Below are 17,432 nucleotides of genomic sequence, written 5' to 3' on the forward strand. Positions count from 1 at the left end.
AACTTAAAAGCCAAAATTATTAATGGCTTAAACACAGAAATGTTTGGTTTTCTCTCATGCAATCAAAGTCCAGAGGTAGTCAATCCAGAGCATAACTGGAGTAGCAGTTCCTCAAACATCAAGGACCAGATCCTTCTCTCTTTTTGCTTCACCACCCCTAGCTTGTCACCTTGCCTGAAGATCCAGGATGGTGCTGGAGCTCCAGCCATCACATCCACAAGCAAAAAGCAGAAGAGGCATAGAAGACTGCAACTCTACCTTTACTTTCAAAAATCCTGCACAGTACTTCTGGTTCCAGCACCTTGAATAGAGTTGAGTCCCATGATGACGCCTAGCTAAAGTGGAAGCTTAAGACGGGGCGCATTGCTGTCCTGCATAAAAATTGAGGTCCCATTAATAAAGAAGGAGAGAATGAATGGTGTGGTTGGCGTGCAGTCATCTTTGCCTCAGATATAATGGTCATTGATGTTGTTGTTGTTATTACAGAAGACAGGACTCTGGGAAAGGGGAGGGGGTGGGAGCCAGAGACCCTGAGGGTCACCACCATCACAGGGGATGAGTGCAATTACAGGAACAAGAAGAATCCTGAAGGAGTGACAGGAACAGACGTCCCAGAATCCTCTAGTACTAGTTACCTCCATGGACCTCCAGGTTTTCAACAAGCCCTCTCCCCCCACCCAAATCTAATTCAGTAGATTGGGATCGGCCCAGATAATCTCTGTTTTTACCAAGCACCGCAGATGACCGATGCAGCTGGCCCGTGTACCAGTCTGTTTCATGGGTGGATTATGTCTCCATTGGACGTACTTGTAGGATTTCTGCTTCTATAGAGGTACAATGTGATGGCTGACCCTGGGCCATGGGAAGGGGAAGGGGAGTGGCTATAGAAGATTCTGACATTTCTACCCCCCTCAACATTCACTTAGAGATCCAATGTTTCAACTGAATTAGAATATACATATGCACCATGTTATTCAATTTCAAAATAGCTTGATCTAATTAAATTGCTCAGTGTCCAACATAAACCAGCAAGAACATATAAATACCTTAATTAATGTAAAGATGTGTTTCCTTCACAGCCATTGACTGTGTCATGTCTAGAAACCACGTGGTTAGAGATGGGGCAGAAGAGCGGTTTCACAGCTGCAGATCAGCAGGCAGAGTTCATTGTCTTTGGAAGAGAGCCAAGTTCCATATCGACAGAAAAATGAAAGTTAGTTCAACCCCCAGGAAATATCATTAAAAAAATTTAAAAAACAACAACAGCAAAAAAAAAAAAACTTATTCTGTCCTCTCCCTTAGGAAATTCTTCCTGGCTGGAGAGAGATTAACACCAGCTACAAATTAACTTCATCTCCGCAGGTCCCTCTCCTCCCTTTCAAGTCTCTTTCCTCCCCACCCTAGCACCCTGCATCCAGTTCTGGCATTTCTGTATACACAGTATAAGTGGTGCTCCCAAAACCATATGCACGAGTTCGTGTGAGGTTAATAAAATGTCCCAGATCAGCCTCCACAGCTGGCCAGCTGGGGATCTAGGAACCAGGCTATGCCATCCAACACATTCCACCTGGTAGTGATTTAATGCTCCAGCTAGAATACAGAGAGGGATCATTCTGGACGTTCTGGCCAACTAGAACTTTCAGGACTACAGCTGGGATTACAGGCTCTCCAGGTGGCTGGCCACCCTTCTTCCACCAGATCTGGAGAGATTGGACAGGACCACCCAGGAAACCCTCTGACTCCCAACATTCCAAGATGAGGTGCTCGCCATTCCCTGATCGGTCGGCCCAGCTCCAGTGTCCTCCCACAACCCCACTGCAGGAGCTAAGAACTTCAGGTGGCCCAGGTGAAAATGAGAGATGAGCAGACAGAAGAGGGGAATTGGATGCTATGCTCTGTTAGGAAGAGATCGTCTAGACCAGCGTTCCTCACCTTTCATGGCCAAACAAACCCACTACTGTGTTCCATACACCAAAAGAAAACCTCTCCTATGTGGAATTTGCTGTTCCTTGAAGGCCACCCAGATCAGACTGCAAATAACTTGTTAAATAAGTTTGTTTGTTTCTTGTTTCTTCCTGACACCCCTATGATATGCCAGACACTGCACTAGGTGCTTTACACACATGTTAAAATATATATGCTTCAGTTGAGGCATAATTCAAGTTTTTAAGTGTTTATCTCAGCAAAATTTGATTCAAATGGGGCAGCACCAAACCAGGAGTGGCTAGGGGCACTCCACCCACAGGAGCTCAGGAGACACTTGTATAGAGAAAGTAAGGAAATTAATGATTGGCTATAGTTTAAACCTTGTTGGTATTTGTGATGGTCCTTAAGTTTCGATTTCTTTACCTTGAGGCAGTTACAGGCTTAGGCTTTGGTTGGCTTGTAGACCACCAAAGCATGAGAGCTACTTCAGTCTAATGGCTTCCTTGTTTAATTAATTTAATATACAGTATCCCTATTCATCCTCGTAGCAACCTCATGAAGAAGGTTCTGTTATCATCCCATTTCTCAGGTAAAGACTGAGGTTCAAAAAGTCTAAGTAACTTGCCCAGTGTTGCAGCTGGTAATCTGGAATTGAACCAGATTTAATTCCAGATACTTCTCTATATAATAAAAGGATTTCAGGCTTAAGGCCATCTGGATATTAAAGCTTTTGGGGCTGTGTGATATTGTGATTTATAATAAGAGATATATGTTTGGTCTTCATCCCTGTTTCTGGCACAGAGCTCCTGAAACGCTTGGAATTTCCTAAGTGGTAAGTATGATAAAGGTCTCTTTTGAAAGCCCCTTTCAACCACACCCAAAGTTATGTGAATAAGAAGAATTTGGAAAGCCCCTAAGGATAGGTGCCGGTTGCCAGGGGGACCAACCAAGCGATTTGAGAGTTGGGACTTTCAGTCCCATCCCCAGACCTCCAAGGAGGGTAGAAAGGGCTGGAGATTCAGTTCTATCAATGGCCAATGATTTAATCAATCACACTTCTGTCATGAACCCATAAAACCCCAAAAGGATAGAGCTCAGAGAGTGCCTTGTTGGTGAACACATCCACATGCCGGCAGGTGGCACACCCCAGTTCCAAGGGGACAGAAGGTCTTCCATTTGAGACCCTCCTGGACCTCACCCTTTGCACCTCCATACCTTTTCATCTGGCCGTTCATCTGTATCTTATATAATATGCTTTATAATAAACTGGTAAATGTAAGTAAATATTTCTCTGAGTGCTGTGAGCTGCTCTAGCAAATTAATTGAACCTAAGGAGAAGGTTTTGGGAACAGAATCTCCAGTCTGTAGCCAGTTGGTCAGAAGCACACAGAGCACAGGCATCTCAAGTGGGGGGAGGCGGGCACTGAGCAGCTTTGTGGGACTGAGCCCCTAACCTGTGGAATCTGACACTATCTCCAGGCAAACTGTGTCAGAATTGAGTTCAATTGTAGGACACCCAGTCAGTATCCACTGAGAATCGGAAAATCGCTTGGTGGTGTGGAAAAAACCCACATCAGAGACGACACACTCCACAGAACAATTTTGAGAAACTCTCTCTACCATATTTTAAAATTGATATCTAAAATTTTTCCTAAGTTTAAGTAGTGGCAAAAAAATTGCAATTTTCACGGTGTAAGGTTGATGTCTAATAAAATGTTAAAGGCAGCCAATGAAAGCTAAATTCCATAATGACTTTATATCAGCCATCATCTTTTATGGAAATACTAGAACAATTTCCTCTTGGACAGTGGGAAATATTACTTCATTCCTTTTTCTCTTTGAATTCCTATTGCCATTTCATGTCCCCACAGAATTTTATCCTGGTAACATTTTTATGTTTGAAAGTATTTTCTTGCTCTTATCATAGTTATTTCTAATAGAGATATGTACATCAATTTAATTTTTCTTTTTTCAGTTTTCTATTTCTTGTGACCATTAGGCTGTAAGTAATAGAAAGAAGGGAGGAAGGAAGAAAGGAAAGAAGTGTGAGAGGGAAGAAAGGAAGAAAGGAAACAAGGAAAGAAAATTCTGGCTTGAGTTATTACAATTATTAGTACTGTACAATTAATCAAATAATATTTTGATAAATTTATTATTAAAAGTAAAATGTTATTGAATGTGCATCTCTTCTTAATAAAATAAATAGAACTTTTTTCCCCCAAGTAGTTCATGTATAAATGAATGAATATTGCCAGAAATCACATTCTGATGACCCATCATCAAAATTATTAGTAATGTTCCAGGAGCTAACGATTTAAGTCAGTCTTCATTTTGATGAAAGTGAAGAATTGTGAAGTACCTACCTTTCAAAAATATTTGTTACATAGTCATTAGTTCTCTTCCCAATTCTGGGAAATATACTAAAAAAGATTTACCAAGCCTCATTGAGGAGCTATTAATTATACCAATGTCTCTTCTATTAGAGGAACCTAAGGGATGAGCATTGGAAATAACTGAAAAGAACTATTTGAGTTTCACTACGTGAATGGGGAAAGGCAGTCACTGTAGCATCCACATGTCTTGCCGATGCTTTGCACTTACCCTACTCTTCGGAGAGGGATTCAGTCTTGGACAGTATTTTGAGAATGGAAGAGGCAAGGTCATTATATGATCATTGGAACCATTCCCACCACCCCCTCAATATTTCTAAATTCAGATCATGTTAACATGAACCAAAACACCCTATTTTATCGGCCGTGTTTCACCCACAACCAAGAATATGTGTAAGACAGGTAGAAACAGAAAGCCAATGGTGAGTTTATAGCTCCTCAATTATCACTAGGGGACAATTCCTGAAACCAAGTGTCAAAACTGTCCCTTTGGTTGGTGCCTTGTAAGTTTCTGTGTCCACAGATTTGGGATGGGTGAGGCTATGGCTTTCTTCTGTAATATAGGGGAAAGCCCATGGTGGGCATGGAAGGGAGAAGATCAAACTTGTAAGTCAAGAATTGCATACATGTGATGGTTTAGCATTCAGACATTGATGCTTATAAAACAGCTGTAACCATGTAACTGTCACCCTTGGAAAGTCTTACAAAACCTAGTCTGTTTCCTACCTGAAGCTCTTTAACATCCAGGCAACTAGCTTCTGCTTCATTGCCCTCTGTGCCGGGCAGCGCATCTTCTCTCAGAGCAGTCTGTTCCATTTTCAGGCTTCTGAAGTCAATAGAAAGCATCAGAGGAGACCACCTACCAAATTGAAATCAATCAGTTGATAAATTGAGTTTGTGTATTTAAAAAATAATGGACTATTTATTTATTTATTTATTTTCAGCTGCGTTGGGTCTTCGTTGCTGCATGCGGGCTTTCTCTAGGTGCGGTGAGCAGGAGCCACTCTTCATTGTGGTGCACGGGCTTCTCACTGCACTGTCTTCTCTTGTTGCAGGGCACGGGCTCTAGGTGCACGGGCTCAGTAGCTGTGGCTTGCAGGCTCTAGAGCGCAGGCTCAGCAGTTGTGGCACACGGGCTTAGTTGCTCCGTGGCATGTGGGATCTCCCCAGACCAGGGCTCAAACCCGTGTCCCTTGCATTGGCAGGCGGATTCTTAACCACTGCGCTACCACGGAAGCCCAAAAAATAATGAACTTCTGATATACCATTGAATCCTAGCTTTGCCTCTTAACAATTGGATGATTTTGGACAAGTGTCTTCACCTTGCAAAATCTCACTTTCCTCATCTGCATAAGAGAAAATAATGCTGACTTTTCAGAGTAACCAGTCTAAAAATATCAATGTATGAAAAGCCCCTAGCCCAGTGCCTGGAATATTGTAAACACTGAGTAAAGAATTGCTCTCATTCAACCAATTCCTGAGCCTTCTAATTGTCCCATCATCCAGCTCACGTTTCTCTTGCTGTTCTAGCAGACAGAGGAACACTTGGTCAAGTAACCTGCTGCAGGATAGATGCATGATTCTGCAGTGTCCCTCCACTTCCCATGGCCCAGCAGCATAAGCGTTTTCAAAAAGAATGGGGATACAGAAGGCAGGGTTTATTGTTTGTGAAATCTTATTCACAAAGAGTGAATGAGAACAGGTGCTTTTCCTTTTTGGAAGTGCTCCAAACGACCATGTTAATCGTTTGTCTTAAAATTTTGCCCTGTATTAACATTAAACTCACTGGTTCATAGTACAGAAAATCTATCTTCTCTTTAAAAAGATCCAGTCTCCTAGAATCTCTTCCTGAAATGGAAACATTTCACTGTTCCCTCAAATCACCAGCACTGGCATGGCAATCCCGCGCATAAGCTCCTTTCCTTGGCTGGGGTCTCATTCCTTTGACTACATGTGCACTTCTCCGCTGAGTGAGGGACAACGAATAAACAATTTTTTAAATAATAACTGCCGTCAACCATATCCTGACAAATCTCCTTCTGCTTTCTCTTAACGACATCTTGAATAGACCAAAGAACTTTCTTGTCACTTTCCGGGAATGAAGTTCAGTCCACTTTAAAATGCCAATCATCTCCTTTCTCATTAGCAACTCATCCCCTATCTCATCATCAGCTCAATTGTGGGAAACTGGCAGGGGAGGGGGCAGCTCAGGGAAGGAGGGGGGGCACCATCTGCCCTTGGGCCTCTCTTCCTCCTTTAGCACCTTGGAAGGTGGGAGTGGGGTTCATGTTCCAGGCAAGTTCTGGTTCTAGAATTCCTCCACCCCTTACCTTCCCAAGGTTGACAAGTCAGCGGGAGGGGCAGGCACCCATGTTCTCTCTGTGGCTCTATTGATTCCCCTCAGCAGAGTCCTCTGCTGATGTGATGCTTTCCAAATAGATGACGTGCATGGTATCTGGGGGGAGATGTTCAGCTTCACCTTAATCCCCTCTGTTTCCAAGAACCCCAGCCCATGCAGAAGGAGGCAGCTCAGCTCTATCTACCTTCAGGCCTGACAGTGGTCCAAGCCCCAAACCCACTTTCTTTGAATCCTGTAGCCTCATTTAGCCACTGCAATCCCCTGTGAAACCTTTCAACTCACCTACACCCACAGGGAGGGGAGAGAAAGGCCCCACTAGGCCAGCTCCTCACAGTGGTAATCATTTTCTTTCTCATGCTCTCTCCATCCTCTTAGGTAAGCTGGGATGGGGTCAGTGATGGAGCTATTGTTGAACATGGCAGGGATAGTTTGACTTCCTATTAAAAACCCTGAAGGAGGTATTGGGCCAAAAGTGGTTTTCGGTTCTTTAGAATGTAAGGTATTTACTGCTTCTGTGCCTTCAGCAGGAAAAACTACACCCAAGATCCTGCTACAAACCATTGCTATTTGATGGTCAGAATCAAAGTCAAGAATGAAAGTCCCCTTCCCGTCACAACCCTACATTGTCTCTGCCCATGTGAGGATATGGGTCTCCACCTGAGAACCACTGGCCTCCGCTTTCGTAAGACTCACTCTTTACATACTCAAAATATGAGTGAAAATAGTTTACCTACTATTCCTCCAGCCCCCAACTTATCCCAGACTCTGATAGTTTAGTTCATTTAACCTTGTCACATTTCGTCTAAATATTTTATCTGTGTTGCTCTTCTGTGGGGCCTAGGTGGATGCAATCTGTTCACGTAACAGAACTTCTTTTTTCTCCACTTCTATAAATGCAGATGCGGTACTTCCCCACCCCAAAAGGTTGGGCTAAAACGTGGCAAGATCAAAAATACTGAGACCCCTTAACTGGAGAGAAGGTGGAGGTGAAGGTGAATTAAGAACTAAATGCTTTTGGGGGGAAGAGTAGGGTCTTTTATATATATATTTTTATATATATATATATATATATATATATATATATGAATGTTTATTGAGTGCTTACTATGTGCCCAGCATTTTTTTATGTACTTTATATTACATTAAATACCACATGTGAAACTTACAAGACAGCAGCAAGTTACAATTATACTCCCATTTTACAGATGAGGAAACTGAGTCACAGATTGTTTACACAAGCGTCAGAACAGGGATCTGGCTCCCGAGTTGGCTCTTGACTGCCACATTGAGTCATCACGGAATAGAGAGTCACAGGAGTTGGGAAAGGAGGCCTTTGCCAATGTGATCCAGGAAGGCCCCTCTAAGCAGTGACATGGGGCTGTGACCCGAACAAGAAGGAGCTATCTGCCAAGACCCAGGAGAAGCATTCCAGGGAGAAGGAACACAAGTGGCCAAGGCCCCAGGGAGGAGAAAAAGTTATTTTGCTCCAGGTAACAGGCAGGGGCAGAGAGAAAGGCAGAGCGTGGCATGGCAACAAACGGAGGGGTGGGCTGGCCAGATAAGAGTAGGGTCTTTTGTGGGGAATATCAAAAAGGTGACCAATGTCCCCCCAACCCCACTAAGCACACACCAAAAAGGAAATAGACTTGAAGAATGATATTTGAGTTAGATTTGTAAGCAGAATTTTATAATAGTGAAGAGAAAACACTGACGTGAAACATGAAATTCCCTTCCCTGGTAGTTTTTAAAATAAATGGTTGGGGTGGGGAATACGGGGGATAGAGACATATCTGTTTGGATCTGTTTTGTTCCACTTCTTAGTGATAACAAAAAGGGGAGTTAGATTCACTCATTCATTCAACAAATATTTGAGTCCCTCCTACATGCCGGTCACTGTTTGACAGTCTGTAGAAGTGAACAAACCAGGCAAAACAGACAGTAAACAGACAATCGATGAAATATATATTCTGTCAGATAATGCTAAGTACTGTGGAGAAAAACAAAGAGGAAAGGGAGGCAAGGGTGGCAGGAACAGGCGATGAGGGGGTAAAGGGGGGATGTTTTAAGTAGGGTCCTAAGGGAAGACTGCAAGGGAAGGCGACCTTTGAGCAGAGCCCCAAGTAGATGACAGGTTACAGGAAGATAAGCAGATAGCTGGGGGAAGAACATTCCAGGCAGAGGGAAAAGCCGGTGCAAAGGCCTGGAGGTGAGCGCATGCTTGGCAAGTTCTAGCAACAGCACAGTGCAATGTGGCTGGGGCAGAGTGACGGAGGGGCGGGTGGTAGGAAATGAGGTCAAAGAGGATGATTCAGGGCTCAAATATGTCCTCCTTTAACTTATGATTCAATTCCGCATGCATGAAACGTTCCTACACACCAGAGACAAAACCATGCCCTCAGGGGAGAGATTAACAACAATGAAACATAAATAAATAAAAGTAGCTACAGAAAATTTTCAGTCATCAACTCTCTCTCGGGTATCAGCCTGTCTCTTTCTGCCTAACATGGTGTTTTCGAGTCTCTTCTGCTAAATCAAGCCATAGACCACCTAGCAACTGCCTATGAATGATTAAGAGTTTTCAAATTCAGGCACAGTCTTTTCACTTGAATATATGTCAAACCCAACACAAAGCACTTAATGAAAAATATGAACAGAATAGTAAATAGGATGGGAAATGTAACAACATAACCCTGAAGCAGCGTGATATCATAGCCTATTAGCACAAAATCCAGAAACCTCCCGTGTTCCCCAGACCCATCTCTCCACAATTGTTTACCTCCGGGTTTCTCTGGGACTTGTGGGCCTGGGGAAACAGTTCTGACGCAAATGCATATCAATACCTGCAGACAATTCAGAAAGGCCTGGGTTTCTCCTTCTTTGCTTCTTTCTCCCCTCTCCCTGCCCCACCCCAGAGCAGAACACTAAAGCATCCGAGTGAAAAGCCCTGCAGCTCATCAAGATCAAGACAGGCATTATATTTCAAGTTGAGGTTCAAAACAGCTTGCTCTTTGCCAGGACTTCTTTCTCCCTGAAATCAGATGGCGCCTCTGAGGACTTCAGTGTCCTGAGTCAAAAGCAAGGTACACACCCGCTCTTTCATTGAAGGCCACCAGGCTGAGACCCCATCTTCATCCTCGGTCAAGTGAATACAAGGACCAAGTGGAGAGCACCTTCAGAAGAGGTTCCTGTGAAGGGTCCAGGCTTAGAATAAAAGGAATGATTTCAGTTTCTCTCTTCTTGTGGAAATATGACAACCCAGAAATAATTTTTAAAATCTCTGCCCCTTATCTTTACATAAGACCACCTACATCTGCCTAATTACGGAACTGTTTAGTTTATGTCAGGTGACTATTTCTCCATTAAGCATATCCATCGGCCATGCATGACAAAGACACTGTATTAGAAAAGTTTCGCCCTCAGAGAGCCTTTCAGATTAGAGCCCTTAGATGAGAGTAGGCTGCTACCCACTGACCCAGTCTTGCTGGAAGACAGCTTTCCGTGAATTAGTAACCAACCTACATAAATTGGGCAATTTCAGATAAAAATCTAAAATTGGAGATGCTCTTGAAAACTTGAAAGATCTGGCAACGCTGGACCAAAATTCCTACGTAGAAACAACTGGTGTGACCCTTCAGACAGAAAGTGCGGGGAGCACATGCCCCCTGGGTCAGCACCCACTGGCTGATACCCCTGCATCCTTCCCCATTAGTGCCTTTCCCTGGGACTATGCACCTGGGACCCCTCCCATCTAGTCCAACCACTTTATGGGACAGATGAGGAAAGCAGGATCCAGAGAATTTTAAATGACTTACCTAAGGTCACTCAATCAGATAAAAGCAGAGCAGGAACCAGAATCCGGGTCTCCTTCCCAAGACACCCCCATTCCCTGGAGCTCCAGTTGTGAAAGAAATTGTGCTCTATTTGAAGCAGCTTCTCAAATGATATTAGCTCTGAAGTTATTTTAATTATAAATCACCGGTGCAATCTAAGGAAGACATCAAAGCTGCGATACTGGTATAGACGAGAAGGGCTGGGGAAAAGTACAACTAGGAGATATAACGCTTTCTGAGGGATTTAAAATGTAAGTAATCTATATGGAAAATATCATGATTTTTGTGACTGAGTGCAACAAAGAAAAGCTGCATAAAAGTCACATCCTAATTGAACTGTACTGAATAAATTAGCAATGATACGTCTTGGATTATTTTTCTCTCTAAATCCAAAAATGATTTAGACTGAGAGGTTTTTCTAAAGCATGAATTCTGCCCACCTATCTTTCATGTCATTAATTCATGGTAATGTATATATAATGAAGATAATGGGTAATTATTGAGGACTTTCAAGATTCTTTATAAGTGATATTATTTTCTCCATAAGGTAGATTTACGGGCCAACCTAAAAACATTTTGTTTACATGGGTAGAAGTATTACAAATGTATATATAATATAAAAATATACGACTTCCCTGGTGGCGCAGTGGTTAAGAGTCCGCCTGCCGATATAGGGGACACGGGTTCGTGCCCCGGTCCGGGAAGACCCCACATGCCGCGGAGCGGCTGGGCCCGTGCGCCATGGCCGCTGAGCCTGCGCGTCCAGAGCCTGTGCTCTGCAACGGGAAGGGCCACAGCAGTGAGAGGCCCGCGTACCGGGAGAAAAAAAAAAAAAAAAAGTATGGTAGCACTAATGACCCTGATGTTTTCATCCTACCTCAACTCAGAATAGAAATGAGAGTTTTTCTACATTCATTTTTCTACATACCACTGGCTTATCATCATAACTCCATTCTCTTTCCCAGGAAGCTCAGACTCCATCTCCACGATTTCCAGAAACCTGTCACCTTGAAGAGGTTTAAAAAGAAACCAAAATATTTCTTCCTGTACGGGGTCTTAGTTCCCAGACCAGGGATGGAACCCAGGCCCCCAGCAGTGAAAGGGCCAAGTCCTAACCACTGGACCACCAGGGAATTCCCACCCAAAATATTTCTTTGGAAAACTATGTAATCTTGAAAATGACCCCCCATCCCCCTTCCAAAAAAAGAAAAAAATTACTAACCAGCTGGTGACATAGGGGTCATTGATATGACAAGTGGAACGTGCCACACGTTTACGGTTGCACAGTGCTTCCAGCAGGGCCTGTAAAATGAGAGGCTTTCTTTCTTTCCTACCACATTAGCAGCCATCTAAACCTGGGTGCCACAGAGAGCATCTAAGACAGTCTAAGCACAATGCTGTTCAGTAATGCTGTAATGCCATGTGAAATCCCGGCTGCTAAAATTACACTGACACTTGGCAGAAATTATCATCACACTTCCCATCACAGCATTATGACAGGCAGAAAGAGTGTCTGCGTGGTACAGGCAGCGCTCAGAGCAGAACCGAGGGCACACAGAGAAGGGTTGAGTGGGAGCTAGCCTTTGAAACCCACAATCAGAAAAGTGCCGCAGTCTCCATCCATCCCCTTCCTAGGGACCCAGATGTCACTGCTAAAGTTCAAAGTCCCAACTTCGCTTTGCCTTCATTTCTTAATCAGAGGAGGGAGGAAGAGTTCAGTGGTCAGGCAAAGAAAAGGAAGGCTCTATTTCATCCACAGAGTGGCTTTTCTCCTTCTGCTCTCTACCCACCCTCAGGATCAAGGCAAACTCCTTCGGAGCTAGGAGACCCTTTAATTGGCAGAAGGACGACTTTTAAAGCAACGGGAAGGCACTCCTCTCCCCGGAGGCCAAGATTACTGTTCTGGCAGGGGTTTGTTCTAACCTCAAGCACGTGTCTGCTTCCTCACTACAAAGAGAAGGAGTCAAATGCAACTAAAGGGTTAAACAAATGCCTTGGAAACAAGGAAAGACAGACAAGGAAAGACTCCTGGAGCCATGCAGGTGCGGAATTACAGCCTGCAATCGCTCACCAGGCCTCAGATTCCTGGGCTCAGAATTAGCAAGGTTTGGCTTTTCTTGTTTTGCCATTAAAAAAAAAAAGAAAAGAAAAAAGAAAGAAATTTAATATTCTGTTCCCCCTGCATAGAACTGAGCACACAGTAGATGTCCTCAGTAAATATTTGTTGAATGGTCAACACGGTTTTATGATTTCATCAGAGTTCTCTCCCACCCTGCAACTACCAGTCTGATTTGAGGTTTCTGGTCCATAGACGGCCAGTTTAGGGCCAGATCATCTGACATAACAGCTAGAGGACTATGTCCCCTTATGGGAGTCACACCAAAGCTCTGCACCATAATGAAGTCATCTTATTCAAAATCACAAATACCAAGAACAATGAGATTATTAAACATAAGAAAACCGATGACCAGGCAAAATGAAAACGAGAGACAATTTATCTCATCTTAGCCAACAGAGGGAATGGCTAAAGTATGTAAGACATATACTGGAGAAGAATTTGTTCTTTTTTATTTAGTCACAACACATCAGTACAACAGAGGTCAAACCCAGTTCAGTGGAGGTTGTTTAAACTACACCTGCTAAAGGAATAAACCTGTAAAATGATGCTTTAATAGCCCAAACCAAATTAAACCAAATAGAAGGCAGCAAAGCCCTTTTAAGTATCTCAATAACCACATTTCCATGCACCAAAAAGGAAAACACAACATAAAAATTTCCAGTGAAAAGAAAATATGGCAGCTCCAGGAAGAATTAGGTTATGCATTTAACAGGTTCCACTGGACTATTCCATTGACCACTTGCACACCATGATCACTTATCCATGTTGACATCTGTGAACTTGAGATCTGTGAACTTAAAAATTCATTGCATTGCTTGGGGCTGGTAAATGCAGACATATTCTACGCAAATCATCTTCTGTCTCTTCCCTGCCAACTCCAAACGGGGACCTCTCCTAACCAAGTCCTGGTAGACGACAGCAATCGGTCATTCAGATTCAGGGGCCCTGACGGTTTGTACATTCACCCTACTGCTGTAGGAAGCAGAGAATTAGCTAGTCTTCTTTCTTGGATAAAGCTAATCATCTGATTTGTCAACGCTTTATTCAGAAATATAAAATTCGATATAGCCCCCCCAAAAAAGAATATCATTTATACAACACCTTAACTGTCAAAATATTAACAAATAGCGTCATGTTAACATTGAGCATAGTGGTTTGTAAAATTAATTCTAAAAAGAGACTGTATACAAGGAGAAAAACCGACCAAAAATACTAAATGTTAAAATTCCCAAAACTTTGAGGCAAAATGGAATCATTCTTAGACAGATAGGTTTACAAAGTAAATTAGGCACAGTCCAAACCTATCACCAATTTGTTGGTTTATATTCACTATTTCAATTTAATGTCTGGAACAAAATTTAACAACTAGTTTTTAAAAACTGCTAATACATGACGTGATAAAAAAAAACATTAAAAAAGAAAAAGTGAACCAACAAACCTTTCGTCTTTCAACAAAATTTATCTGAAAGTGTACCTTCTTCCTTTTTATTTTACTGATTGATGACTTTAAGGTGATGTTGGCAACAGCCCAGCTCAGCTGGGATTTTAAGCTTTCCCTTCCCTCATTCTACAGCATCAGTTCTTTAAAAAGCTCCAATCTCCGTCCCCCAAGGTCTATAGGGTTTGCCAAGATTTGCTGCCTGCGTGGGTGCCGAAGGGCTCAGTGCATTGGGAGAGAGTAAGTGGAAGGAGCCAAAAGAGAAGGGGAAGGCCGACAGGGAGGCCACCGAGGAGAGCAGAGGCGGCGAGAGTTTGGAGGCGGAGGTGACCACGGGGAGCACCGGTCCAAGGCTGCCGCTAGGGGGCGCCCGCAAAGCCGACGCCTCCGGATGTGCCGTGGCCAACCTGCCCTGGTGGTGGGGTTCCGTGGGCGAGGCCGTGGTGCCAGTGTTCCCGTGGCCATTCTGGGGCAGCAACAGGGGGTGCGCGACGTGCGGGTGATGTCCGAAAGCACTTCCCCAGGGAATGTGTCCAAGGCCTGCGTGAGCGCCGCTTGCCGCTTCCCGCTGGGAGGCATAGTTGTTCAGATGTGAGACCAGTCGAACTCGAAGCGGGTCCGTGGCATCTAGTCCTTCAATGATGCTCAGGTAACGGGCGACTTCTGCCAGGCATTCCCGAAACCCCAAACTCCGATAGTCCATAGCAAGCGCGTGCGCGTCAAAATAGCCTGGGGAAACGAACAAAAGAAAAACCTCAGAGCTTTGCTCATTTCCCGCATTTCTTCAATCCCAAAGGCAGCCCTTCCTGGCAAATATCTACATCCTTTTTTTAAAAAAAAACGGCATTCACGGGCTCTTCTGAAAGTCCAAATATTTGGGAGTCGACCAAAATCTTTGCATTAATCAACATGAGAAGTATGTCTTTGCTAATGCAAGTTCAAAGCCCAGTTAGAGACTGCCAAGCAGAAATTGGAATTATACCCTACCGGCAGATGAAACTATGTTCATTCCTTTCATGTTTTCCCTCAACAACAACAAAAAATACATCAAGGACAGAAAAACCACAGAGTAGTGAAATTCATTAGACACACAGATGTAAGTTATCATCATGGAGCTTTTAGGCACTTGGTCCAGAGTAAAGCATTTTTCCGGCTGGAGACAGACACACAGACCTCCTCTGTCTCCCACCTTCCTTTGGGTTTTCTCTACTTAACCACAACAGGTTTCTTTCCTCAACAGTCATGTGGCAGCTTATTCTTTAAGAATCTTGTATATGAAATTAAGAGCATATACTTAAAAAAAATCTTTTTCTCAAAAAGGTTAACAAACAATTGTGGTTTGAGCTACCTGATCAGAGCTGTCACAGCTTTAGGGCACCTCACCCATAATAGGTATTTTCCAAAAGAAGGTGCATACGCTTAATTTGCAGAGGGCTGGGGTGATGAATTCACTGGAGAAAAACCTATGCGCACGTGAAAATGCACTGACAGGCAACCCCACACACCACACACCGTTCTCTCCCCACCCCCAAAGCACACAGTAAAAATAAGACAGCGACTGCACCAATCCTGGCCATCGGTGGCTGTTCACTCTTCCCCCACCGGACTAGAGATGTACCTTTCCCTCCTGCAGTGTGCAGCATTTTCAGGTGATCCACCGTCATCTGCAGGATCTCGGCTTTTTCTAGCTTGGCAGATCCCTAGAAAAGAGAACAACAACAAAAAAAAAAACGGATTTGGCACCAAGTGCTTTTGGGGAACAACTTAAAATATAGATGCACATATATGCTGTGTAAACCATAAAAGTACAGACAACAGCAAAATAAATTATCTTCCAAAATATGTTGGACTCTGTATGAATTCATTTCCTCCGCACAAACAACGCAGTTATTTTCCAAGGCACGGGTAAGGTTTAGATTAATGAGGGGAAGAATTCTGAAGGCGTGGATAGCTACACGGAGAGCTCTATCTACTTTCACCATTACCTGCTTCTCAAAAGCACTGGGTACCAGCCTCCTCAGCTCAGACAAACTGTTATTGATCCGATCTCGTCGGCGCTTCTCAATGATCTGTAGAAAGCAGGCAAAACAAAGGGGGACATTTCCATTCCGACTGTAAATTCCAAAGTGAAGAAAGGTGGTTTTTCCCGTTAATTAATAAAACAAAACAACCCCCACCCCCCACCCCCCAAAAAAGGGTGCACTGTAAAGAGACTCACGCCTCTCCGTCTTTTCCTGGCCAAGATCTGTGAAGATGTAGTTGGGGACATGGAACCTAGAGCCGAACTCAAGTTCCTAAATGGGGGGTGGGGGGGACAGGAATCGCCGTTAAGCGAGAGGAGGTGATCTGAGGGGTCGCCCCCACGCCCTCCCCGTACTCAGATTTTTTTTTTTTTTGGCAACTTGGTCTTCAAGAGCCTCCGGGGTCTTCACCCGGGGCGGAGGCCTGCCGGAGATGCGCGGAGGTCAGTGCAGGGCGCCGGCGTGCCCCGGGCCCTTGGGCGCTGTCACCGAGGCCAGCCGGCGCTCGCCTCCCGCTCCCGTTCCCGCTCCGCCGCCGCCAACTCACCCATTCTCATCCGCACTCTCCTTTTCCACCTCGATGGTCTCGTCCAGCTCGCTATCGGAGGAGCTGTACTCGGGGTGGGCTCGCTTCATGCTGGCTACGCGGGGGATCCGGGGGAGGGTCGGCGCGGCGGGCAGGGAGGAGTTAACTGCAGCGGCGCCTCTCCGCGCTCGGCTGCTCGCGCTCCGCACACACTGGTCCGGCTCACTCTCTGCCTCCGGTTAAAACTCAACCATCCCTTTCCCACGCTGCGCCCCTTCCCAGGGCCCTGGGGAGGGCGGAGGAGTAGAGGGGGCGGGCAAGGGGGCGGACGGGCGGGGCGTCGGCTCCCGGGCAACAGCCTTCCCTTGGCCAATCCGGCTTCTCGCTCCACTGATTGGCAGCCACTCAGGGGCGGGGTGGGGGCGAAGCCAAGGGCGAGGGCGAACCCCGCGCCCGCCCTCGGCGCCCGCCCCTGCCCGGCGGCGGTGTGTCGGCTCCACAGGGGCTCTGTCGGGCCTCCGCTGGGGGGAAGGAGGAGGCGCGGGCGGCGGTGGGCCGGCGGCGAGCAGGCTGCGGAGGCCGGGCCGGGACACAAGCCGGTCGGCGGCCGCAGCCCCGCCCCGCCCCGCGCGCCCCGATTGGGCTGGCCGCACGCCAGGGCCGCGCCTGCAGCGCCGCCGGTGAGCCGCACGCGCCGCGGGCCGTGGGAAAGTGCCGGCGCCGCCGCCGCCAGCCAATCCGGGCGGCCGACGGCGGCGGCGGCGACGGCGGCCGCGCTGGCGGCGGCGGAGGTGGTGGTGGCGGCGCTGGGCGTCCGCATGAA

General features: G+C 45.4%; 1 protein-coding gene across 2 annotated transcripts; it reads right to left on the minus strand.

Moving 5' to 3' along the window:
• Positions 1-13,051: 13,051 nt before the first annotated feature.
• Positions 13,052-16,890, minus strand: HEY1 (hes related family bHLH transcription factor with YRPW motif 1). 2 transcript variants are annotated; one of them, XM_004276184.3, is made up of 5 exons: positions 16,631-16,890; positions 16,281-16,356; positions 16,048-16,131; positions 15,681-15,762; positions 13,052-14,791 (listed from the first exon to the last, which is right to left on the minus strand). In XM_004276184.3, the coding sequence occupies exons 1-5, from the start codon at positions 16,717-16,719 to the stop codon at positions 14,208-14,210; spliced, it is 915 nt and encodes a 304-aa protein (XP_004276232.1). In that variant the 5' UTR covers positions 16,720-16,890; the 3' UTR covers positions 13,052-14,207. The 2 variants fall into 2 exon arrangements, with proteins under 2 accessions (XP_004276232.1, XP_012390793.1); XM_012535339.3 differs by lacking the exons at positions 15,681-15,762; positions 16,048-16,131; positions 16,281-16,356; positions 16,631-16,890 and adding an exon at positions 15,252-15,663.
• Positions 16,891-17,432: the final 542 nt, after the last annotated feature.

This window comes from Orcinus orca, chromosome 17, assembly GCF_937001465.1.
Source record: "Orcinus orca chromosome 17, mOrcOrc1.1, whole genome shotgun sequence".
Taxonomy (NCBI): Eukaryota; Metazoa; Chordata; class Mammalia; order Artiodactyla; family Delphinidae; genus Orcinus; species Orcinus orca.